The 26299-nt window shown below is 59.4% G+C and overlaps 1 protein-coding gene across 4 annotated transcripts in view; it reads right to left on the reverse strand.

The window, feature by feature from the left end:
- Positions 1-25202, reverse strand: part of Kiaa0513 (KIAA0513 ortholog) — a 37991-nt gene extending 12789 nt beyond the window's left edge. For 2 of the 4 annotated variants that reach the window (XM_048792558.1, XM_015495998.2), the window contains exons 1-4: positions 7016-7493; positions 4872-4971; positions 4107-4180; positions 1097-1167 (exon numbers count right to left, since the gene is read on the reverse strand). In XM_048792558.1, coding sequence (XP_048648515.1) covers positions 1097-1167; positions 4107-4180; positions 4872-4971; positions 7016-7344 — 574 coding nt within the window. In that variant the 5' untranslated portion in view covers positions 7345-7493. Of the gene's footprint in view, positions 1-1096; positions 1168-4106; positions 4181-4871; positions 4972-7015; positions 7494-18175; positions 18904-24635 lie in introns of those variants that run through there. The other 2 variants (XM_048792560.1, XM_048792559.1) reach the window with 2 other exon arrangements.
- Positions 25203-26299: the final 1097 nt, after the last annotated feature.

Consider the following 26299-nt stretch of genomic DNA (forward strand, 5'->3'; position numbering starts at 1 on the left):
AGCAGGAGGAAGGGGAGGAGGAGCAGGAGGAGGGGGGTGCAAGAGGAGGGGGACAGGAGGAGGAGGGGGAGCAGGAGGAAGGGGAGGAGGAGCAGGAGGAGGAGCAGGAGGAGACCGGAAGGAGGGAGAGACTCACACAGGGGGCTCGGGTGCATGGCAGGAACCCTGACTGTGGCAGTGGGCAAAGTGTGAGGTGAGAGAGAGGAAAGAGAGGTCCTCTCTGGGCCCTGAGGACAGTGGAGGGTCAGAGCAGACTCCAGGGCACCTGGCCAGGCCTGTGACGGTGAACAGGGATGGAAGAGAAGGCCGGAGGAGTGTGCACCAAGGCCACGCACAACACCCTGCTTAGGGCAGCAGCAGGCTGCAGGCCCGGCACCGTCCAGGCCAAAGTGACCCTCAGGCGGAGGCACCCTCCCAGGTCAAGGCTGGGTCCTCCACTAGTTGAAGGAGCTCTGAGCCTGGGCTTTGAGATGGAGGACCTTCCACCTGGGCCAAAGGCCTGGCGTCTGGGGCCTGCCCGGTGGTGTCCTGTCAACTGACCATGGGGCATGGAGAGAGTGGTCTGTGGCGGCAGGAGGACCAGGAGCCTGCCCAAGGGAAGGCCCTGTGCCGCAGGAGCGGGCTCTTGGTTTGGAAGGAGGGAGGCCGTGCTCAGCCTGCCCCACCCTCCCCAGCGGGTCCCAGCACCACACTCACAGGGCAGAGCAGCCTGTCGCAGCCCACACAGCTCAGCAGGGGCCCCCAAGCTCCAGCATGCAGAAACTTGCAATGCAACAGACCAGAAGAGCCCTCACAGCTCAGCACCCCAACTCCTCCAGCCCCAGGCCCCAGCTGCTCCCCTCCCGACAGCCCATGCTGCGTCATAATTTGCTGAAACATAAAGCTGAGACCCTCAGGCCCAGTGTTCCTGCTCCACTGTGGGATTCCTGCCGCGCTCCGGGGACAGCCAGCCCGACCACAGTGCGGCCACCCCCTCTCAGGAGTCCCCTGCCGGCTCCTGGAGGCCCAGGCTTTCCTTTCTGAGCGACCACATGGGCAGTTGACAGGTCTCAGCTTTCCAGGTTGGCACTCTGCCCAGGCCGAGCCCCCGTCTCACCCAGGTGGTAGTAGGTGAAGCACATGGTCATGAGGTTCTTGGCAGGTCCGAAGTCATCCATCTGATGACACCTGAAATGAGAGGCAGGGTCGGCGGCGAGAGGAGGGTTCCCCCTGGCCTCACCGCAAGTTCACTGACCAGCCCAGACACTCCGCAACGTGCACATTAGCACCTCACTCCCTAGGCACTGCCACCAGACAGGTGACAAAAATAACCCCTCGGGTCCAATTAGGAGTTTCCTACAGGCACACAGCCTGAGCCCGGGCCTGACCCTGGACCGGGAGGCGTTTCTGGACCTCAGCCTGGCCTGCGTCACTTTAAACAGGAAAGTCAGGGTCCACTCAGGTCAGTACACAGGAGCAGAAAAGGGACCAAGGGCAGCCTCCAGCTTCAGTCCAAACCAGCCTCCACGGCTCAGGAGTCAGCAATCACGGGATGTCCCCACATCGGAGGCTCAGATGCCAGGAGCACTGGATCCCTGGAGGGCGCTTGAGAGCGGGCTGCTGGCCCCCAGGCCTGACTCCGTGGGCCTGGGTGGGGCCCGAGACAGAGTTCCTTGCTGAAGCCCCTGGCCGGGGACACCTGGGGTGTGTGGATAGCTACTCCTCCTGTCCCTTGCTATAAAGCAAATTTAATCTTTATGGAAAAGAAACTTGAATAGGATCAATGTTCCGCAAACAAGGAGGGTCGTTCCTACTGCACATGGAGACTGGCCGGCGCACGTCCACCTGAACTGCGCAGAGCCATGCCATCCAGCAATCGGGAGAAGGGGTGTGGAGCGAGCCTGTCGGCCGCAGCAGCAACTCTGTCGTGGCTGCGGAGGCTTAATGTTGCTGCCACCATGCTGGGGACGAGGGGACCAGGAGCAACGTAAACAGCCATCCGCAGGGTGCCGGCTGCGGCCACGCACACTCCTGCACAACTGCCACACGGATGTCAGTACCGCTGCGGACACAGCTGTGTGTGACAGCAACGCCTGGGAGGAAGGGCATCCACCCACTGTGCCTGCTCCCCACGTTCCCAGGGGAGAAGCCAAGACAGCAGCCACCAGGGGGCGGCCTTGCCCCTGGGCCTCTCAGTTCCCTTCTGTCCCCCGCCAGGCCTTTCCTTCCTGTTGGCTTGGGTTTTTTGGTTTGTTTGTTTGTTTATTTGTTGGGGTTCTGGGGATTGAACCTAGAGGTACTCCGCAAGCCCCATCCCCAGCCCTTTTTACTTTTTATTTTAGGACATGGTCTTGCTAAGTGGCCGAGGCTGCCCTCACATTTGTGACCCTCCTGCCCCAGCCTGTGGAGGACCTGGGATTTCAGGCCTGTACCACTGCGCCCGGCCCTCTGTGGTCTTTAACTTTGCACAATTATTACCTTTAAACCAAGCCCAGGGCTGGGATACGGCTCAGTTGGTACAGGGCTTGCTTCACATGCACCAGGCCCTGGGTTCAGTCCCAGCACCAGAAAGGAAAGCAAAAGGCCAAGCTGGGTGTGGTGGTGCAGGTGCAGGCCTGCGACTCCAGGCACTTGGGAGGCTGAGGCAGGAGGACCACAGGTTTGAGGCCAGCCCCAGCAACTTACTTAGATCCTGTCTCAAAATAGAAAATAAAAAGAGCTGGGGATGAGGATGTAGCTTAGTGGGGAGGCAGCCCTGGGTTCTGTTCCCACTTTGGAAAAAAAGAGAGGATGACAGCAGGTCAACAGAAGCCACCTGGGGGGTAGGACTGAGGGTCATTTCTGTTCTTTAAAAAAATATTTGAACAAATTGATCAATTTAAAGAACGATTAATAAGCCTATGAAAGACGGTGAGCAGGGCTGGGGATGTGGCTCAAGTGGCAGAGCGCTTGCCTAGCAGACATGAGGCCCTGGGTTCGATTCTCAGCACCACATAAAAATAAAGTTATCGTGTCCACCTAAAAAAAAAACCTAAAAAGTAAATATTAAAAAAAAAAAGACGGTGAGCAGAGGACAGAGTCGGTGTTGAAGATGCTCATAAACTAAAACTCAACAGACCACAGGGCCACGTAGACCAGTGGAGTCTGCCAGCCCAGGGTCCCTGACGTCACCTGCACCTGCAGATGGCCGCGCGTGGAGACATGTTGCCCCGGAGACCCCGCGGCGCCTGCTGCACACGCTGCTGGCCTGTGCTGCTGCGGTGCATTTCCCTGACGCCCTCCACTAGGCCCCTCAACCCTCCCCTCCCAGCCCCAGCCCCAGACCCCATGGAAGCCTGGAGAGGCTGGGCAAGTGCAGCAGGAGAGAGCCCAGGAGAGGGGCGGGGGAGGAAGGCCCGAGCAGCCGTCCTCTGCGGAGAGGGGAGCAGGAGCAAAGGAGGGCAGCCCTTGGGTCCCAGAAGGGCAAATGGGCTTGGTGATGTGGGGCGGGGGCGGAGGGAGAAGCCAGGACCTGGAGGGCACACGGGGCCCCAGCCTCAAGGCGTCCTGGAGGTGATGGGCAGGGTGCTGACGGGCCCCAAAGGGTCCCCTCGCCCTTGCCCTCCAAGCCCCTCCTCTCCAGCTGCCCAGGAGGTCGGGGCCAGTGGAGCAGAGAAGTGTCCCTCCCTCTTGAACTTCGCTTGCTCTGATTCAAGGCCAAAAGCATAAAGTGGGTCTGGCCATCTTGCCATGGCGTGGGAAGGAGCCCGGGTGGCACGTGGTGTGGCAGCCCTGCCTCGGCACCCGTCATGTCCCCGGCCTTCTGCGGATGCAGCTCCAGCCGCACCTCTCCGGCTCACAGGCAGCAGGAGGCCCCCCACCATCCAGCAGGGCGCCTGGCCCGTGAGGTGACTATTGGAAATGCTTCACGGTGGGACGTGGGGACCTCCAGGGCACGGGGGAGGGGAGGGCACAGGGAGGGCCCGCTCGTGCCCCGCTGGGTAGCCCTCTAGTTGCTATGGCCAGCTCTGCTCCCAGGAGACCTGGCCATGACTCCTGGCTGACGCGGGGAACAGCAGAAGAGCTGCCAGCTCGTGCCCAGCACGGCCATGACTCACACTGGCCCCTCACCGGGGGCGGCCACTTACTCGAACAGCACCACCGCGAAGGACTGCACCAGCCGGTAGAAGGTCGGCTCCGACACGCACTTGGAGTTGCAGCGCTGTGCGGAGAGGGGCAGGCAGTCAGGGGCTGGCCACCCGGGCAGTCCTGCCACACTGTCTCTAATCGAAGCCGCCCTCCCGCTGCCAGGACCCTGCAGGGTGTGGCCCACAGAGCCTGGCCCTCAGGGTGCAGAGGGCCTGCCTGCCTCTGCCCAGGGGTTGAAAGCAACTCCCCACGCTCACACCCAGGTGGGAAACACCGAGGGACAAGCCCCAGATGGCAGCACTGGCTGGGTCTGGATTTGTGGGTAATTAGGTTCTTTTGCGTTTCCTGATTTTTTTTTAATGAAGAATGCCTTATTTGTGATTAAAAAATACTTAGAAGAAATGAAAAATCAACCTATTGGAGACTTAATAAATTTGGTTCTTTTCTGAGCTTTGTTAATACCTTTATCTTGGATAGATTCTCTTTGGCAAAACTGAGCACTGTGGGTTATTCAATAAAAGATACTCATGCCCAGAGCCCTCGTGCTCGGCTTTACAAGAACGTTCTCAACCTCGCGGGCGTGAGTTTCTCCCTCTCCCCCAGGGCGGGCGTCACACGCGCCCTGGCCATTCCCACTGCCCCACATGGCCCTTCTCATGACATCCCGGTCCATGTTCCGTGGGGCGATTCCCTCCCCTCTTCCCCAGAGTGCAGCCCAGTGTGCCCTGCCCTTCCCTGGGCGGGTCCCCGAGTCCCCAGCTCACCTGGGCGCTCACGTATCGAGCAAACCACTCGCGGCCTTTCCCATCCTGGCTGCTGCAGTACTCCCCGAACTTGGCCTTCTCCTCCTGATCCAAGTCCTCCCTGAAGAGAAGGCAGAGTGAAGCAACGTCAGTGCTCTGGGGCAGAATTCACAGGAGGGAAGAGCCGGGAGCCGTGGGCCGGCCTCCGACCTGGGGCCTCCCCTCCTGCACCCCTGGGGAGGCCTGGCTGAGAGAATCCACCTGGCCTGCGGGCCGAGATTCAGAGTCCACCAGGTCTCCTGGTTCCACAGCGCCTTCTGTCCCCTGCTCTCTGAGCCCCCGTGAGGACAGGACCCTGAGAGCTCTTGGTTCTTTTGGGGAGCAGCCAATACTCTTCCTCAGATTTAAAGACCCAAAAATGAAGATGAAGGCAGGAGGTGGATGGGTCATGTGACGTGCGTTTATTTAGGGGTTTGTAGAAAATATCTTGGTCTCGTTGACCCCAAATTACCAGATAAAACAGGAATTCACCAGCTATCTGCAGTGACCTGGGGAATGCTCTTGAAGACGCACGTGACCGGCTGTGGGACGGGGTTCACGTGCTGACGAGCTGCTGCAGACATAGACTGGCCTCCCTGGCAAGTGGACCTCGGGGCTGGCTCCCTTTTCTAGGTGTGTGCAGAGGAGGCTGGTTTCAGTGTTGTCAGACAAATTAAGTGGGGAGCCACAGCACGGTGCTCCCAGGAACACAGACGCATTTCTAGATAGTTAGACGTTGGATCATCGCATGACTCTTTCCTTCTCAAAGCACAGAGGACGCTGAGGCTGGCCTACATGTGAAGGGTCATCTGAGTCCTCCCTGCCGCTCAGACAGGAGGCTGGAGCCTGGTAGCATGGTAGCAGACCTGGCTCTTGGAGTGTCACCAGGCCACGGTTCTCATTGCTGCTGCTGAGCCTGGACAAGGGTCCCTCAAGCGGGCACTCTCACACTCCCGTGTGTGGGCGAGTCGTCCCCAGACCTTGTTGGAAGGGAGCTCTCGCTCAGAGGGGCTGGGGGCCCAGACGGCACCTGTGCCAGCCCAGGCGCTGCGGGGCAGCTGGCCCACAGGCCCACACCCAGCAGGGTTAGGGGTGCTGCTCTGGATGCTGAAAATCAACCTCCACCGCCCAGAACCGGCAGGACGGGCCTGGCTCCCTGCCTGGCTGCGGCCCGAAGCACCATGAGAGGGCAGAGCTGGAGGCCCTCCAGAGCCTGGCGCTCCTGCTGCCGCGCCCTCAGCTCGCTCCTCCAACAGAGGCGCCCAGAGGGACCCTGCAGAGCAGCTGCTCAGGAGTCAGCCACCCCCTGCGCTCCCCAGGAGGCAGAATAAGACGCGGTATTGGACACTTGCCACCCGTGCCTCCCTGTGCGATCCCAGCAAGCAACGCAGCTGCCTGCCAACCACGGCCCCGATGAGACCGTCAACAGGAAGGGCCTTGAAACCACTCAGCACCAGGCTCCACGACTCCCCGTGGACTCAGCGGAGAGGCAGGGCTGGCAGAACGGGAAGTGGTGACCCCAAAGAGCAGCCCCTCCCCAAACCTGACTTGGGAAGCACAGAGAAAACTCTGGAACGAGAGGACCAGCAATTGGCAGAGCACATCGGGATTACAGAGGACCCGTGCAGTTTCCCTCCATCTGACTGGCCACGGGGTGCTGCCCACACAATAAGAGGCCACCGAAGGTAGCACGGACAGTCCTGTCCTGCCTGGAATGCCCACGGAGGCGTTCACAAGGTGGGAGGTGAATGAGGACACTAAGGGGAAGTGAGGATGGATGGTCCACTACAGCTCTGCCCGGTGCTGACAGGACTGGATGAGCAGGGGCCAGGGGCTGGAAAGGGAGGGGACGGAGCTGGATGAGGCCAGAATGGCTGCCCTTGGGCCCTCCAGCATCTCCCAGGGCCCTGCACGTGGTGGGCTGGCCTTGGCAGCTGGTGGGACTATTTCAGGGTGGGGCCTGGGCTTGGGTGTCCCTGAGAGGCTCCCTCATGACCTGACCGCAGCCCCAGGGGACTGAGAGCCGCTGCACCAGCCCCACGTGGTCCCTGGGAGGAGGCTGAGCCTAGAGCAGAAGGCACGTCCCCAAGCCTGGTGGCAGAGCCAGGCTGACCATCGCGGCCTACCCTCCTGAGAAGACCTTCTCCACGTAGCCACGCATGAACTCCCGCAGTGCCAGGGCGTCCTCGTCCTGGGCCGACTCGGCGCTCTGGCCGGAGGAGAAGGACTCGTTGGAGGAGGAGCGGCGGTCCTGGTCCCAGGACGGGTGTGAGGGCGACTCGCCCATGTCGTTCTCGCTGTCCGCGGACTCAGTGGTCTCGCTCTCTGAGGCAGCGTCCCCCAGGGAGCCATCCCCGTCCTGCAGTGTTGAGGGCGCTGCCTCCAGGGGAGGGGCGGTGGGCGGCTCCGTCCCAAAGTCAACCAGGGAGCCCACGGGGACCTCGGGGGCCTCCATGGCCTGGGCGGGTTGTTGAGGACGACGCTGGTGGAACCCAAGGTGGCTTTCCAGGTGTGTCAGCAGGAGCCTGCCACGTACATGCAGGTGGCCTGGGAGCTGCGGGCCACCACGGCAGCCCTCTGAGCAGCTCAGCGGCCTTAGGGCATCTGCGGGGGAAACAGATGGAAACAGACTCAGCACAGGCAGCCGCCCGGGAGATTCGGTCACCACAAGGCCCACGTTCGCAAGTTAGGACAGGTGTCTCGTTTGCAGAATCGCGAGGCCCCTGCAGCCACGGTCCTTGGCACTGTTAAACAGCCGCCGCACGACAGGCAGGCGGTGGGCACTCGGTAACACCCCGCAAATGAACACCAGCAATCAGGACTCCTCCGGCCGTGCAAAAGCTCCTCTGGGCTTTCAAGGAAAGCACCTTCTGCCCCTTCCCACCCCCGCACAGCAGACCAAGGCCACGGCCGGCCATGGAAGCACCCACCTGAGCTGGAGTGGGTCACCAGGGAACAGCCTGGTGCTGGGCAGGCACCTGGCCAGGCCCCAGACTCCCCAGGCCTCCTCCTCATCCCTCCCTCCGCACGCCCTCAGGCCCTCTGATGGTTCCTGAGCTCGCCTGCTCTGTCCAGCTCCTCTCCCTGGGCTGCGGCTGCTAGAAATGGACGACTCCTCTGGTCCCTGGGTTCTGCACCCCCTGCCACTCCCCAAGGCCACTCCAGGATTCCACACACACCACGAGGTTCGGCTTCTGAGAAGCTTCCCTCCACTGTTCAAAATTAACTGCGGACTCCTCTCTGCCCCACAGCTCGCCTGCATTTCATTTCGACTCATTTCTACTTCTTCCCAGGGTGGACCCTGACCAAAGAGGTGCTCGTGGTAGTTTGCTGAAGGAATGAATAAGCTCATGGGGGCAGGGAGCAGGTGGCTCGGGTCACACGGGATGGCTCCAGGGCTAGACTCCCAGCCAGGTCCCCCACTGCTCATCCAGGAGTGCTCGGGCTGAGGGCAGACGGCGAGGAGAGGCAGCCCTCCTGGGGACAGCACCTCTGCAGCCTCTCCGCATCCCTGGCAGGCCACACCCCCAGGACAGGCTTCCACGGGCACTGGGTCAGCATATTGCTGAGGGCAGCTGGCTATCACGAGGCCCCTCCTGCCTCCTAGGAGCTCAATGCTCGTGCACTCATACTGGATCCCTCCACGCTCCCCGGCCATGGGGTTTTTAAGTACCCTGAGTCAAAAAGACAGAATGGCTGGCTCTGGCCACCACAGTGGCAATGGCACATGCCAGTGGAGCCCCACCGAGCCCGTCTCTGTCCAAAAAGAGAGAGCTGCAGAGCTCAGTTCAAGAGAGCTTTGTAGGCCAGGACAGGGACAGGGCTCTGTAAGCTCAGCAGGCAGCAGTTAAACCTCAGAGCGTGGGATGTGGGACTAGGCTGTGCCCGGCCCCTCTCCCCAGGCCAGGAGGCTGCTCTGAGCCGCGTCTCCGCCTCTGAAACAGCAAGGCTGGGTCAGATGTCTGGGGTCCTTGTGCAGACTGTGTTCTCTATCCAAAGAACAGTAAATGGAAATGAAATGAAATGTATAAAGCAAAATGCGGAGTAAATTCTAACAATTCAATGCAATAGTACAGCCAGGTATGACACAGGCAGGAAGACGTTTGCTTCAAGTTAAGTGAGCAAGGGACCCTGCAGTTGGCACTTGTTCAATGCCCACTGGACGCCAGCCCTGCTCAGCTAGGGATGCTGAAGTGATAGGCGCTTCGTTTCACTACAGTGACACTGACGCACACCCTGGGCGAGCAGGACCGCACGGGCACCGGGCAAGCGCCCTCTTCTGCTCATTCTCACCCCATCAGCAGGCAGCAAAGACTCTGAGAGAAAGGGAGCCCTGCTAAGCGGCCAGGGAGGTGGCAGCGCAAACAGCTACGGAGCCACTTCCAAGCCTGCGGAGTCCTCGAGTCGGTCCTCCCCAGACACCCAAGCTGCCCAGTGCCTCCTCCACTGGCTCAGGAAGCAGCTGACAAAAGTACAGGAGGCACACAGTGAGAGGAAGCCCAGGGGCCAGAGGCTCTTTGTGGGGCAGCTTGCTCTGCAGCCCACCCTGACCAGGACCCTCAGCGGGGGTCTCTCCTCTCAAGGAACAGAAGGCCAGCCCTATGCCGGAGCCTGGGAGGCAGCCTGCCCCCCCTCCAGGGAGGACGAGATGACTGGCACTCTCACATGCTGACCTAAGGGACCCGTCGGGATGGCTGGAGGGCACAGAAGTGGCCCAGCAGGGATGACCAGAGCCAGCTGGGAGCTACCTGCAGACATGCAGGCCCAGTGGTTCAGAGCCTTTGGAGTTTCCTAAGGAGAGCTGAAACCCACCACATGAAGCTTCCGATTCTCCAACAGCGGTGACTCGATTTATTCCAAACATGTCAGCCAAAAAATAGCCTCGTCTGTGGGTCCCAGTCCCACCAGTTTGCCTTCTTCTACGTACAGGGGGACTCGAGAGCTCCTTCTGGTCCCCAGACCCCGAGAAACTGGGTTTCCAGTCACAGGGGACTCTTAAGCCTGCAGACAGTGGACGTGGCCCTCCTGACGCACTGTGGATCGCCTGTGCAGAAGTGAGGCTGACGTGAGGCTGACGTGCCACCGTCACTTCAAAGGCCTCAGGAGTCTACAACCAGCCCTCGTCCATGGCCCTTTACGCACACCTGTGATGAGCCACTACCATGTGAGGAGCTAGGAATAGAGCCCAGGTGACTCCTCGTCAGGTCGTGTGTGTGTGTGTGTGTGTGTGTGGGTGTGTGTGTGTGTGTGTGTGTGAGAGAGAGAGAGAGAGTATATGTGTGTATAACTGAGTGTGTGTGTATGAGAGTATGTGTGTATATATGTGTGTATATATGTGTATATAAGTGAGTGTGTGAGTTTATAAGTGTGTATGAGTATGTGTGTGTGTGTTGTGTGTGAGTGTGTGTGTATATGTGTATATAAGTGAGTGTGTATGAGTATGTGTGTGTGAGTGTGTTTGTGTGTGAGTATGTGTGTATGTGTGTGTATGTGAGTATGTGTGTGTATGTGTGTATATATGTGAGTGTGTGTGTATATAAGTGTGTGTAAGTGAGTGTGTGTATGAGTGTGTGTATGTGTGTATATAAGTGTGTGTGTATGTGAGTATGTGTGTGTGAGAGTGTGAGTATATGTGAGTGTGTGTGTGTGTCTATGAGTGTGTGTGTGTGTGTGTGTCTATGAGTGTGTGTATGTGTGTATATAAGTGTGTGTAAGTGAGTGTGTGTGTGAGTGTGTGTGAGTGTGCATACTGGGGAAGGTACTGTTAAAAGGAAAAACCTAACAGAGCTTCAGGCTCTGGGTGCTGTGGACATGCTCTCGAGGTGACTGTCCGGGTGTGAGGTGGCCCTCTGGCCTCTGAGTTGGGGGAGGGAGGGTCATCCTGAGAAGGAGGACTCCTGGCCCAGGGAAGAGCCCGCACCAGGCCTGAGGGTAGAGTGCTGCAGGGCAGCTGCTCAGGGAAAAGAGGCCATGAGAGGCCTTGCTGGCCATGAGGGGGCCTGCATAGTGCTCAGGGTGTGGGGAGGGACATAAGTGCAGTGCTTGAATGGGGACAGCCAGAGGGGGCAGGGGCCCAAGGGGCAGGGGCCAGAGGGGGCAGGGGCAAGAGGGCCAGGGGCCAGAGGAGATCAGGGCCAGAGGAGTCAGGGGCCAGAGAAGAACAGGGCCAGAGGGGCAGGGGCTAGAGGGGCAGAGGCCAGAGGGGGCAGGGGCCAGAGGGGCTGGGGGTCCGAGTCTGAGGAAAGGCTCCTGCCTGCCCACAACCCCCTCCCAGCAGCCCTTTCCCAGCCGCTGTCCGGCCCCGGGAGGAACCGGAACCGCGGTTCTAGAGCTGCACCCTGGCTCAGCCACATCCCTGCTGGGTTTGCACAAACTCTGATTTCCTCAGCACCCCAGAGTGACCGGGCTGCGACTTCTCTAGCGGGTGGCCTTGAGCAATCAGCGAGGCAGGGCTCCCTGGGGAGAATCGGAACCTTGTGCAACCCAGCCCTTGCCCCAGACCCCAAGAAACCCGCCCCCATCTCCACGGACCAGCACAGGGGCTGCCCCTCCTGCTAAGAGGAGAGAGTGCCCAGCTCCCTGGGCAGTGACACGTGGAGGGGGCCACCCTGCTCACAGGCCAGTGGTTGTCTCTCCCTGAAACTGCCCTGAGTCAAGGTGGGAGGCAGGGCAGGATCAGGCAGGGCCACGTCCACACATGGAGACAGGCCAGCCGCAAACCCAATGTCCTGATCCCCGTGTTGGCCAGCCCCGTGGGTCTCATGCGAGTGCTCTCCAGGACACGTTCCTCGAGGCAAGATTGCTGGTCACCGGGGGGCACAGTAAGGCTGGTGACATACCAGTCACCTACCCAAAGTCCCTCTGTGGTGACACACAGGTGTGGGTTTGACACCTGCCCTCAGCTGGCTCTCAGAGTCCAGGTGTGGAGGGCAGGTTCCTGGTGCAGGTGGGAGCTGGGCCCAGAGGCCACCTGGGTCTCTGAGGGGCCTCACTTCCTCCCCTACCTCTGAGGCATCTGGCCAGAGAAGCCCCACTGCTAGGCAGACGGGAAGCTCAGCTCCCCGCAGCTGGGAGATGAGGCCATCTGTGTCCCCCAACGAGCAGGAGCGTCAGGAGCCCAGTGGGGAGCAGTGCGGCAAGTCCTGGAAGAGCTCTGCCGGCAGCGGTGATGGCGTCCTCCCGGCTGGAGGGGCAGCTGAAGCCCTCTGGGCCAGGCAGGAGAGGGGACAAGGACGTCTAAGACCACTTAATTCTGAACGGCTCTGGTGAGGAATTCGGGGTGGGGGTGTGGGGCTCGTGTGAGGAGCTCCACTGCAGCCTGGGGTTCTGATGGCACCTTGGGTGGCATGGTCAGATCAGGGCACCCCACGGTCTTCTGGAGCCACCTCCGTATCAGCCACATCACTGTGGGACAGGGAGAGTGGCCGACAGAGGCTGACTCCAGGGTGGAATCGGAGCCCAGTAAGCACAGGTGACCTGTCCATAAGAAACTGCAGCTGGTAATGAAATAAGAATATTTTCCCTTTGGGAAATTCTCTTTTCAAATGGTGAACGGTGATTCCAAGCTGCCTGCATCCTGGCCCCCAGGACCTGCGACTGTATTACTGTACGTGGCAAAAGGGGACTTTGCAGATGTGGTTAAGGACCCTGAGATGGGGAGCCTGCACTGGGCTGTAGGTGGCCCCAAGTCTCCTAGAGAGTGCTCATCAGGGGCTGGGAGGGTCAGAGTCAGGGAAGGAGATGTACGGGGCCATGCTGCTGGCTCTGAGGGTGGAGGAAGGGGCCACGACTGGGAGCATGGGCAGTGGCTGCCAGAGCCCAGAAAGACAGGGAAAGGGATTCTCCCTGCCCGCCCCTGCAGGAAAGAACTCTGCTGGCACCTCCACTTTCGCCCAGTGGGAGGGTTCTGAACTTATGACCCCCAGAATCTTAAAAGCATTCAATGTGTGCCATTCAAAGCCACTAAGTACACAGCAGCCAGTCACAGTGGCAGCTGGAAGTGAATACCAATGGCTGGAGTGTTGCTAGGTGGAGAATGCTTGTGAAGTCTGGACTTTCAGGTATTGGTTTAGCCCAGGGGCGCCAGAAAACCACAGCTGAGGCCCTGAGGCCCGGTGGAAGTGGGGGTGGCTCTAGCCCAGGGCCCATGGGGTCAGGCCCCCCACCACCACCCAAGCTCTGGCGTCCAGCCAGCCTGTGCCCTCTGGCTGTTGAAGTCCAGGCTCCCGCAGAGTGGCAGGGTCTGTGCGTTTCCAGAGGGGCTGGAAGCAGATGGGAACCCAACTCCATCAGTGTCCCCGCTACCTGTGTCCGGGAGCAGGTTTTTACCCAGGATCTGTATTTTGCATCTAGCCGGCGGCTCTTTCTCTCGGGCATCCACGTCTTGCAGGTGAAGCCCTTTGAATGGAGTCTCCTCTGCTTCCCTCATAGCCCCTCTGTGGCAACCTGACCTCTGGGTAGGTCTGTGTCCCAGGCAGAAATCAGGCGAAGAAAGCAGCCTGGCCTCCACTTCCGGTTTCTGCGCTGTCTTGAGACAAGTGCACCCGATCAATTACTAGATCATTGTTATCTGTGTTTGTTCAGCTGCTAGACCAACAAAATAATAACCGGTTTCCAGGAAAACTGGGCCTCGCCTGAAATAGCTAGAGAGGGAGGAGGACATTCGGCCTCCTGGAACAGCGGCTCAGTGCAGCCACCCAGGACGAGGCCACCGCTGTGGACGCTGGTGGAAAACGTAGGCTGCAGGGGTTCCTCGGGGCTTTCGGCCTCCCCTGTGCACAGCGCTCGCCGCACCTGAGCCTCGGCGTCTCGGGCTGCGGGTGGGTGGGGACCGCTCGCGGGGCAGGAGCTCTTTTTGCTGCGCTGGCTGACTCTCAGTTGTGCCCACAACTGCCCCTCACACCTTCCTGACCTAAGAACCCGTGGCCTGGCCCGGGCTCGGCTGTGAGGCAGGTGCCTAACGGAGGCCCTGAGCCCGGCCACATGGCCCTGGCCGGATGGCAGTCCCTGGAAAGGCACATGGAAACAGGCCCCCTGGCACCAGAACCTCTCGCACCTGAGACCACAGGACTCCATCTGCCCTGCCGGGAGCGCCCCGCTCGGCCTGAAGCTCCCGACAAACAGCTCAGCTCCACACCACGGCTCTGAGAGGGGTGAGTCGGCCTCCAGCCTGGAAGGGAGGTCTGTCCGTCCAGGGCTGTGAGGCAGCTGTCGTTCCAATGAAGCGAAACATGCCAAGTCACAGTGAGTGTCACGGACGTCCTTTTAGATGTCAGCATGGTCAGACAGCTGCGCCCAGCTGCTCAGGGCAGCTCACAGACCAGTGGGTCACACAGCTCATTCCTGCAGAGGGGCCGGTCCTGCAGCCACAGCAGGGGGCACGTGGGCTCTCCGGTCCTTTGGTCCTGGGGAATCTGCCTGCAGAGACACTTTCCCCAGATGCTGAACGTGGAAACGCAGTTGTCAGAAGGTCCCCATGTGAGGACACCAATTACCATAATGACAAGTCTCACAAGGTTCACACGGGGGGGGGGTGCTGGGCAGAGATGCGAGGCCAACGTTTCTTTGACCAGCTCTCCACAGACTGGAGGTTGTGTGGTACCCATCTGGTGCAGGTGTTAGCTTGGAGCTTGCTCTGCGTGGAGATAAGGCCTCCTGACACACAGACCTGACAGACGTCTGTGGGGTGCCTCATCCTCGAGGGCCGGAGGGCTCAGAAGGGCTTCTCAGAAGGGCTTCCATCGCAGGCTGGGGTCTGCGGGAGAGAGCCCGGGTGCTGCAAACCGACCCCATAGCTGAACAGGGCCTGCATGCACAGCAGCCAGGGTCGGAGCCTGGCCTGTGACCGGGACACAGCGGCATCTGGACATGGGTGGGGATGTTCTCACGCACAGCCCTGCCCTGCGAAGACAAATGCCAAGTTCCCAGAGGAGGACACATTAGAGGCCCGCATCCATCCCCCAGGAGGGTAGGCACTCTGGCCCACACAGGGCGGTCTGCTTCCTGGCACATTTGAGTGGCATTTGGTAGGAGTGTTCAGTGCCCTTTGTGGCCCAGGTGCTCCGTGTTAGGATGACCCTCATCCTCGGAAGTTCCTGCGGTCGGGAGGCTTCCCTGTTGTCTTTGCTGCAGGACCTGGCGCTGCGAGAGGGCAGCTCGGAGAACACTGCCAAAACCCTCAGTCCAGATTCAGGGGTGAGTGCGTCCTCGCGGCCCCGCTACACAGCGTCAGTTTGGGGAGCTGGCTGCGGCACTTCCTACCGGGCCCCTGTGAGCTCACGCTTCCTCCCACAGCCTCTGTGCACTGGATGGAGGAAGGCAGTGTGAGTAGGACTGTCGGGATGTCCTGCTGCCCGTGTGTCCTGTCGCTGGAGGGAGAAAAGGCTCCAGGGTCCCGAAGATCTCTGGTTCAGTGACGTGCACAGACACTGGCACGGAGCCGCTCTGCCAGCCTGCAGGGGGCCGAGAGGGCACAACTCTGGCCTCCGTGGGCCTGCGGTGGGACCCAGCAGAGGAGCCTGTTCAACAGTCCCCCCCAGCACTCACGGTGACAGTGCCTTCTGCAGTGTGCAGAGCAAGACGCGAAGGAGCACGACCCGCAGCCCAGCCTCGGAAGGAGCCCGTCCCAGCAGGGCCAGCCGATGATCTAAACGCCTGGGCAATGGACAGAGGGGGCCCCACCATGATGGGGACCAAGGGTTAGGGGAGAGGTGGCTTAGAAGTGGCCAGGGGCTCACCCAATGGAAGGAGACTCCTGGGGGAGCAGGGATGGCATCTGCAGGGCTGGGCAGGTCCTGGGGTGGGGATGGGCAGGGGGCGTCAGTACTGGGAAGGCCGGGGCATTTGCCCCAGGGTGGGCCCTGGACACTCTTACGACCCTTTGGCTGCTACCTGTGGTGGCACATCAGGCGCTACACAGTGCCTCCTGAGCAACTTCATCGCTCACTGTCTTGTCCTGAACGGAAACCAGAGGCTTCCAGGCTGCCCCAGAGAGCCGTGACGGGCACTGCTCAGAGGTGGCCTCATAGGGGAGTTTTCAACACCACTGGTCACAAGGGGCCGAGAGTGGGAGGGGCAGGGAAGGGTCCAGGGTGCGGGTGGCAGTTAGGGGTCCATGTTCAGCATCCTGGGCGCAGGAGCTCACGCCGTCCTCCACAGCACACCCAGCTCTCCCGAGTCCCAGGTGCCTGCGGGACGTGCCCGTCGAGTGGACAGTGAACTGACGCCTGGAGCTGCTGGGAGGGTCTGGCTGGAAGTGGGCTTGGGGGTCGTGAGCCAGACGCACACACAGCACAGAACCACCCAGAGCGCAGGGAGGGCCCAGTGGCAGGGCTGACCCTGAGGGCCGGAGGGGCTGGGGACACAGGGAGGCACGGATGCGAGGAACAGAAGCTGTTCTGGAGGAGAACGTGCCCATGGTGCCTGAGCCCTGTGCAGAGAGCAGCCTGGGGGGCACGGGCCTGGGTCACACCAGGGGAGGAGACTGAGACGAGCCTGTGCCCAGCACACTGCAGCCCAGCTGAGCCTCTGCAGAGGTTCTGAGCCTCTGTCTTGTCCCAGAGGGAATCAGCGTGACAGGTTGGGGGGGTGAGAAGAGGGGGAACTGTGGGCTCAAGGGGGAGATGGCAGGTTCTAAGAAGCAGATCCAGGTAGATACCTAGAAAGAGGTCCTGAGGGGCTCCCTGAGGCCCAGAAAGGGGGGCAGTGAGGACCGAGCTCAGGAGCTGGTATGCGAGGTGGCCTCGGAGACCAGGAACACAGAAACAGTGCTCTGGGATTTAGAAAGTACTGGACCAGCTCATGACAGCTTCAAGGACAAGACAGAAAAACACGGCTGAGCACGTGGGGTCAAGTGCATTCATAAGCACTTTCCACTGCCCTAAAAGGTACCAAGTCTTTCTCCTCGCTGTAAGAGCTCGGAAACCAGGTCCTGCCATCGCCCCCACAGCCAGCACGGGCTGGTGTCATCGATGGGAGCAGCCCCCCTTTTTTTTAAACACCCCCAACTCTTTTTATTATTTTGCAACAGGGTCTCTCTGAGCTAAAGCCATCTAACTTGTGATCTTTCGGCCTCAACCTCCTCCCAGGTAGCTGGGATTACAGGTGGGCACCCGACAGCCCTCCGTTCTACTCAAACACACAAATAAATAAATAAATACAAAAATTGCATCCATCATAATCACCTGCTCCCTGAGTGATCATAAAGTGACCACGTGACCTCCACCCACCACAGGATGCAGAATGTCACAGAGTCCCCATGTCCTTCCCAAAGGGGAAGGGGGGTGTCCCTGGGAGCAAGTCTGGGGAGGACGGATTAGTCCTGTGGTCACACCCACTGCTCCGCCCACACTGAGACACCTGTGCAGACGGGGCTCTGCAGGTGAGGAAGCTTAAGGGACATTTAACCAGCGACGCTGCTTTTTCCCTCTCTGTATGGACAAGAGCGACACATGGTAACAACTATGGACAAGAGCGACACATGGTAACAATCTACCTCTTGCAGTTCTGAAGCTTGTGCTTTCAAAAAGGATAGAACAAAATCTGAGAACAAACTGAGATAGTTGAGCAGCAGCTGTGAGCTCTCAGTAGTGCATCAAGCATCAGTTCTCCGAGCCTTGGCCTGATGGAGGCTGCTGGGGACCCCCTGACCCCCTGGCCCTGGTCAGCGGGAAGACTCAAGCCCCACAGCGGACTCTAGGATCCAGCCCACACCTGCATCAACTATTCAGATGTGAATGCAAATAGCATGTTGATGGAGCCCAGGGCACAGAGAGCCCAGAGGGTGGCTGACAGAGGACACAGGCTCAGGACCACGAAGGCTTTGGCGGACCCCAGCAGCGGACCTCGCTATGGGAAGTTCACTCACTGGCTGGAATTTGCTGAGCACAGCTGTGCGCCAGGCATGCTGTGGAGACAGCACGATTTCTGCCCTGGAGCAGCCCCAAAATGAGGAGAGCAGGAGTGTGACATTCTGGTTTGATGCTAACACCGGCCACCAGCTCTGAAGTGACCTTTAATGCACTGACCGAAGCCCTTGACCCAAAACCAGAGTGACGACTGGGCACAGCTCTGCTTCTGCCGGTCACACGTGCCGCGCACGTCCTGTTCAGGTCCCGGGAGGGACGAGTGACTTCCCTTCCTACACGCATGCCTCGGGTACCACCCGCGGCCCAAGGATCCGCACACGCGGTGACCCTAACCCTGAAGTCCAGAGCTTAGGAGTCGCCACTTAAGAAAAAAGGAAAAAGAGAAAATCTTGCGAAGACATTTTTTAATTAAATACACACCTGTGAGACTTTCAAAAGGACAAAAGGAGAGTGTCATCCTGTACCAGGGCCCACGCACTGGAGCATCCGGAACGTGTCCACCACACCAAAGTCAAGCCCAGCTGCGCCGCGAGGGCGTCTAGATCACATCGCAGAGTCACCCAGGAAACTTCACTCAGGCCACCAGGCAGATTGGGCGCTGCAGCAGGGCACGGCACCCCTGACGGGGACTGTCCTGCACTCTCCTTCGGGAGAGCCGGAAGTGGAAGCGGACAGCTGCTTGCTCACAGGTTGATCCCAGGGAGGGCCGTGGGCCTCGCGGGCTTCCGTTTCCTCCGAGGGAACACTTTCAGAAGCTTCATGCAGATTTCCTCTCTGTGAACGTCACATGGTCACACCTGAAGCCAGCTCCTAGTTCATGACCTCCAGAAAGAAGGAAACCTCTAAAATGGTCCCCGGTTCACAGGAAAGAAGAGCTAAGGACCACGTGCTTGTCCCCAACCCACAGGAGAATGAGAGGGCTGGATTCCCCACGAGAGGCACCTCAACAGTGGCCTCGCTGGGTCATTCTTTTAAGTGGGTCCAGTGCGTGGGCCCTGGTACAGATTGGGAGCAGGGGGCGTCGCCTCGCTCCTAGAGCCTCCTCCCTTCACTCGGCTCCAGCACAGAAGGTTCCAGAACAAGCCCCACTCCATACCTTGCCCAAACCCAGAAGGATCCAAGAGTTCCGTTGGCCCCAAGTGGTCAGGGAAGAGGAAGCAGAACACAGGCCCAGCCCCAACTCAAAAGCCGGCCCCCTGAGGCGTCAGAGGTGCGGCCTGCGCTGTACTCATGTGGAATTTGTCACAGGTGGGTCCCCAATCACAACTGAGCCGCCAGCGCGGGGCAGGGAGGCAGAAGCAGGCAGCCTTCCCAGGAATCATCAATATTAACAGAGCGCCGGGGTCGCTGCCAGGCATGGCCTCCCTTGGTGGACAGTGGCAGTTCTTTCACAAAGGACACAGCTGACAATCTGGAGACAGCTGGATGCAATTTGGACAGATTGGGTTGGGAAATTTGGCAAAATAAATGAAAATTGCCCCAACCATTGTACCAGAGGTAGCACACTCAGTCACTGAACTGGCACAGGCTGCTTGCAAGAGGGGGGCTCACAGGACAAGAGCTTCATCCCTTCCCTCCAGGTTTGGCACTCTGTTCCCAATGGCCCAAAGAAGGGCCAGAGCACAGAGCCATGCACAGAGGACATCTGTGTCCCTGTGGGAGAAGAGACCAGCTAGCCTTCCTGGGAGCAGGCGTCCCTGGCAGGCCGTGGGAAGCCCTCTGTCCTCCTACCCAGGACACCTGTCATCTCTGGCCGGCAGTCAAGGAGCTCTGCAATCTGGAGCTGCCCACGCAGCTCTCCAGGGGCCAGTGCAGAGGGGACACTGCTGCTATTCAGAAGCAGCCTCCTGGAAGCACTCGGCTGCAGCACCAACAGCCCTCTGCTTGCCCCAGGCTGCCCCTGCCCAGGCCAGTCCAGCTCTCTTCCCTTCGTGACACATGCCTGCTGCCCTGGAGGACCCCGGCCAGTCCAAACCCTGCTCCTCCTGTGTTCTGCAGGTCGTCTGTGGCTGTTGGGAATCCTCCCTGATGATGCGGAAGTAGGTTTAATGACATTTCAGAAGCCCACCTGCTACTGTCCCATGGCGATGACCCAGACGGCCCCCGGCACCTCAACACGCCAGGATTTATAATAGCAAAAACCAAAACAGCCTAAATGTGCAACAAGAAGACACTAAACTTCGCCACATTAATTCTGGTACTTCAATGAAATATGGAAGAACGATAGTGACAAAGTGACATCCGAAAAACTTCTATGTTAAATAAGAATGAAGGGAAAACTGAAAACCGAGATGTGAGATGGTCCCGTTCCTGTGGTTACCACCGTGGGAAGAGGATCCAGGCCACCACGTGGCAGTTCCACCTGCCTTCCTACACAGTCACCCCAAGGACAGAACCAACCAAGGAAGAGCTTGTAGTGACCAGAGAGCCACAGGGACTCCAAATGCCGTGCTTATTCGGCATCTGGGGACACTCAGGACCAGAGTCAAGGGGCCTGGCACTCTGGCAAGTGGCCACTTCCCAGGGCATCGCTCCTCTGCCCGCAGGTAGACAGAGGTGAGGGTGGGCAGTACCAAGAGCCACCTCCTTCAGAGGGTCTCAGCCCAGCCAGAGCCATCTGTTCATCCGTCCATCCATCCACAATAGCTTTGCACACACACGCGCACGTGCACTTTCTAACGCGCTCACTCCTTTACCCCCCAGCTCGGACTCTGCGGCAGGAGGCCGTGCACGCAGGTGAGCGCGGACACCAACACTCCTCGATTAGACCATTCTCAGAAAAATCTTTGTCCCCGTCCCCGTCTCCGCCTTGCCCTTTCTAACACGGTGTGAGCGTTCCTTATAGACCAGGAGTGTTCTGTCCTTCTGGTCTTGGAGTACGGGCACCTACTCCTCGACCTGGAGACGGCCTGGGGTGGACCCAGTGTGAACACAACGTCCACTGATTTTCCACAAGAGCCTTAAAGTCACAGAGGAAAGTCCCTGTGCACAATGCACGCAGCATGCCTGTGTCCTGCCGCGGGCACAGGTCAGGTGAGGGTCTTCCACTTGGACACCGTGTTGGTTTCAGATTTGGGAGTATTTTGCATTTCCGACTTTCTGATTGCGGATGTCGCACCTGTGCTCCTGGTGGAGAGGAATGAACCTCCTTTGGCTACAAACTTATTTGCTCCAACTTGAGAGTCCAAGCAGGGGCTGAGGACCCCTTCCACTCTGTACAGAGGGACAGTCTCGAGGACGAGGGCTCCAGAGATCCCCGTGGCTCTGCCTGTCGGGCTCATGCCAGCACTTGCCTAACCACCCACCCTGTTTCCTCTTTCCCCACACAAACCGCAGTTTTCCTGGGCCAGATACATCCTGACTTCCTCATTTCTTGGTCTAACCCAGATTCTCTAAGGCCTCTGAAGCTGGTGTCCTCCTGTGAGTCAGTCCCACCTGCCCGGTCTCGCCCCCTCCACGTGACTTCAGCACCTGGGCAGAACATGCAGAGCCATCGCAGCAGGGAGAAGACCAGAGGGTGCTCTACTACCAGAGTGACAGGAGTCTGCCATTCACCCCAAGGAGAGCCCGGGAGCCAAACGCAGCAGCACTGTGGCCGGAGAGCCCCAGGCTTGGCTTGAGGATCGGGGCCTGGCCCCCTGAGGTCCCTTTTGTCCTCTCTCTCCTGCTCTCTGGGCCTCAGACCCAGTGATTCCAGCACATAGTGGGGCCTGTGAGCAGGGACCCAAGACCCTGAGGGCAGGAACCCTCCTTTCCAGTTGAAGCCTCAGTGGTCAAGATGGTGGGAAAACACCCCCCCCCCCGTTTCTNCTCAGGCACAGAAGGAGCTCAGTCCCAGTGAAAGCAGAGCCCTGTGTGAGGGGCTCTACCTCCTGGGGAAGGGAAGTGAGCCGTCCTCCTGTCTGGTTCTGCCAGTTACCCACAGTCATCTGGGGTCTGAGAACACTACACAGAGATTTTCAGAAATAAGCAGTTCTTAATGCCCTTCTGAGTAGTGCAGTAAAGTCTCAGGCTGCCCTGTTCTGACCTGCCCAAGAGGTGCAGCGTATCTACCCTGTGTATGCTACCCCACTGGTAGTCACCGAGCAGTGTCGGGCATCAGGTCTGGCACCATGGGGCTTGTGCGCAAGGGAACCTGGTCTTGTGTGTGTGTGTGTGTGTGTGTGTGTGTGTGTGTGTGGTACTAGGGTTTAACCCAGAGGTGCTCTACCCCTGAGATTTACCACTGGCCCTTTTGATTTTGAGACAGGATCTTGCTAAGTTGTCCAGGTTGGCCTCAAACTTGTAATCGTCCTGCCTCTGCCCCTTGAGTAGCTGGGATGGTATGTGTGGGCACTGGTGTTACTTAAATGGCCCCAAGTGAGGCAGTAGTGACACTGGTGGTTCCACTGCAGTGTGCTGTCACAAAGGTCCCTTTTGCTACTGCCATTTATGTCCTAGTGAGCCTGATCCATGGTCAGACTTCACCAGAGGTACGTAGGAATAGGAAGAAATCACGGCATCCACAGGGGGTCGGATGGGCCCACCCAGGATGGGGACACTGTGGGAGAACACGGCAAGGGTGGGCTCAGGACAGCTGCCCACAAGGTCACGGGAGCCCCTGGCTCACTCCCAGGCCATGCGGGAGTGACATGCGTCACTCTGGGCTCTGGGTCCTGAAGGCCAGGAATGTTCACCACCCGGTTGCAGAACAGCTGTGGAGTGGCTCACGGGGCCATGGGACCAGCCAGGCAAAGGGTGGGGACACAGCAGAGTTGGAGGTTCACAGGAGGCCAGGAGGACTCAGAACCTGACCCCAAACTGTGGGGGCTGCAAGGTGCCGACACTCCCCGGGGGCTCGGCAAGGCCGTGGCCCCTCACTCCACTCAGGACGTCGGGTCACCCCACTCCACAGCAGAAGGGCCAGGGAACGGCTGGGCGGGGCATCTCCAGCCAGGACGGCACAGCCCTGCCCAGCCGGCAAGACATCGGGGCCACTCCTGAGGCCCAGGGGAAGCTCACTCTGAGGAAGGAAAACGAAGACCAAAGGAAACAAAGTGGAAATTTTAGAATCGGAAACACAGAAATGGAAATTTAAAGACCCACTGGCTATGCTCAAGGGCCAGACCCAGTCGACAGAGCAGAGTCACGGGCACCAAGAGAGGGACAAACAGACCCAACCTGGACGGGAAGGAAAAGGGTTCCGAGGAACCGAGCCTGGGGACGGTGGGGGTGGGAAAGGGCCTGAGTGCCCCAGGAGGAGGACAGGAAGAGCCAGGGGAAGGAAAGACGAGCGGCCAAACCCCCAAATGTGGCAAAGGGCATGAACCTGCAGACGCAAGCAGCTCGCTGAACCCCGAGAAATCACGCCGTGGAACTCCTGGAATCCAGGGGCGCCCAGCAAGCTCGCAGCCACGGAGAAGCCTGCGGGTGATGGGCAGGCAGAGGGCCCAGCCTCGCAGGCTTCCGGAAGTCTCAGAAGCTACAGGAGGGACCAGCGTTTTCTCTTCTTCATACCAGAGATTGAGCCTGGGGGCGCTTAACCACTCTTTATTTAGAGACAGGGCCTCACTGAGTTGCTTAGGGCCTCGCTGAGTTGCTGAGATTGGCCTTAGTTTTGTACCAGGGATTGAAGTCAGGGGCACACGACCACTGAGCCACACCCCAGGCCTATTTTGTATTTTATTTAGAGACAGGGCCTCACTGAGTCGCTGAGCACCTCGCCACTGCTGAGGCTGGCTTTGAACTCGGGATCCTCCTGCCTCAGCCTCCCGAGCTACTGGGGTTACAGGGGTGGCCACCACGCCCATTGAAGCAGTGTTTTTTAACTCCTAAAACAACAGGTCATCTGGAAGCCTATACCCACCAATTTAAAAAATTCTTCCAGAATGAAACCCTTCCATGCCAATCAGCAGCCAATGGACTTGCTCCCAATTTACCAACCTCCTCAGACAGAGGGGACCTGACACGAGGAAGCCCAGGACACAGAGGAAGGAGAGGAACGCCCAACCAGGAAGCCCTGGCCAGTAGCAGGAGAGTGCGTCTCCTCCTGAGGTCTTTCAAATACCCCCAATACTTGGAAACAAAAATTACAGTACTGGCTCCAGAGGTCTTTAGTGAATACAGCTGTACCTGTGAGAACTACCACATAACGGGAACCACGTGGTCGGTCTGCACATCCCACTTCCAGTGGTAAGATACAGATTGTGTGTACGCCAATACCCCTCGACACGCACACGCACCATACATAAAGCAAAAGCTCGACAGGGCCAGGCGCGGTGCCCGTGTCTTTACAAGGACTGGCAAGGCTGAGGCAGGAGGAGGGCAAGGGGGAGGCCAGCCTCAGCAGCTTAGTAAGACCCTGCCTCGAAATAAAAATGAAAGAGGGCCAGGACGTGACTCAGTGGTAGAGCGCTGGCCAGCAGGCACGTGGCCTGAGTAACTGAAACAAACCAACGAAAACCCAAGAGCTATCCTCAGAGGGAATGCTGAGGCCTGCTCAAGGAATCCTGAGGAGCCCGGGCGGGAGGGGAGGGGAGGAGGGGCCGCAGAGAACCCCTGTGGCAGCTTCACTCCCAACGGAAACAACAGAGCTCCGCAGCACTTGGAAACCAGACAGCCCACGCCTAGCCCCAAGGCCCAGGAGGAAGTCCCGGGAGCGCCCCTCCCTGCCAGCCTGGACCAGGGCCCTGGCTGCAGGGGGCGCAGCTCTCCCTCTCACCCCCTGCTGGACCCTCTGGAAGGACCCCGCCATCTCCTGGAGGGTGGACCTCGCCTCACCTTCCTTGGAATTCTACACAGAGGCCCGGAGCTTCTCACCGTGAAACGTGGGGCGAGGAAGGGGACCTTGCCCAGCAGCCCCCTCCTGGGCCTGCATCTGTCCGACGAAGGGAAAACTTACTTCTCCAAAACCCTGCGCCCAAGGTTTGTCGCAATTCTCCACAACCTGCAGACACTGGAATCAGGCCCAGGACAGGGAGCAGGCGGCCCACCTGGGGGCCAGGCTCCGGCCTGCTCAGCCAGGGGCTCCTCTGCAGCCCAGGTCAGCCTCAGGAGTGTCACGCGGGCAGAGAAATCCTTCTCAGAGACCCATCGGGGCCACAATTGCATTCTAGGACCTTCTCCAAAGAGGGAGTGAAGCCCTGCCAGGGGTTGGCGACAGGGAGGTGTGGAAAAGATGGGAGGGAGGGCCCCAGGGAGCTTTGGGGTGAGGAAACGCTGTCCTCATCGAATGTGGTAGAGATGACACAAAGCTGCACATTTTGAAATGTACGGCAAAAGAGGTCAGATTTTCTGGGTGTGGCTGGTAGCTCATGCCTGTCATTCCAGCAACCCAGGAGGCCACCGCGGGAGGATGGCAAGCTCGAGGCCAGCCTGGGTGACGAAGTGAGACCCTGCCCCACAATAAAAGAGGAAAAGGGGCTGGGGAGGTAGCGCAGTGCTGAGCATCCGGGTGAATTCCCAGTATCTTAAAAAAAAAAAAAAAAAAAGTCCAATTTTACTGTGAATTAACGCAGTAGTCCCTCACCTAGCAAAAGGGACCCTGGGACCCCAGCCTCCTCGGCTGCATGGCTGCAGCACTCACCAGGACCTGGCCCAGTGTGGGTCCTAGAGCCCTGTCCCTTCCTCCCAGCTCTTCCTGCCGAGAAGGGGATGAGTCACCCCAGCTCTGCCAGCCCCAGCTCCGGCTCCCGCCCACAGCTGGCTGCAGGAACTCCCGCAGCTGCAGTGCGTGTGAGGACCCTGAAACACAGGGGGGCCCGGGGACACAGGAGGCGGAGTGGGCTCGCTGGCTGAGCTCCAAGGCCCCAGCCAGGGTAGGGGGTGGAGATATGCCCGACAGGGCCTTCTCACCTGCCATGTCTCAGAGGGGTGCTCTGCACCCCAGGGGCCTCTTAGTTCTAAACTGCGCAGGGTAAGGAGCAGCTGAGAGGACAGCCATGTGGGGGAGCCCGGGCCTGGTGGGGGTGCCACATGCAGAGGGTGTCATGTGTGGAGGTGCCATGTGAGGTCTGGCTGACAAAGGCTTCCTTCCCCCCACCACTCAGGTTCTCAGGAGCAAGAAAAGTTTGTCTAAAGGTGTCTGGTCACCCCTGGGCGTGGGCACAGGACAGGACAAGAGTGCCCGGCGGGTAGGGAGCAGTCTGCCACTCTGCAGGGAGGAGTCACAGAGCCCTGGCTCAGCTGCAGCTGGACGCAGACCTCTCTGCACAGGGCTGGGCCCAGGCAGGTGGTGGGGTTCCAGCACAGGGACGCCAGGACCTGGCCCCTGCCACCTCTGGGCCCCATCTTGTCCTTTCTCCTGGAGTGATCTACCCCAGTTTCCCACTGTGGCCTCATTTGCTGCAGAATGGGGGGGTCCTCCTAGGATCCTCCCCCAGACTCAGCTTTAATGCAGCACATCAGACAGGCTTTGGGGACACAGCAGGCCCTAAACCACATGGAGGAGTCATCCCACCAGGAGCCTCTGATCAGACTGTCCCTGCTGGGTTCTTCCAGAGATCAGAGAGTGACAGAGAAAGGGAGAGGGAGAGGGAGGGGGGAGAGAGAGGGAGGGGGGAGAGG

This window comes from Marmota marmota, unplaced genomic scaffold, assembly GCF_001458135.2.
Source record: "Marmota marmota marmota unplaced genomic scaffold, marMar, whole genome shotgun sequence".
Taxonomy (NCBI): domain Eukaryota; kingdom Metazoa; phylum Chordata; class Mammalia; order Rodentia; family Sciuridae; genus Marmota; species Marmota marmota.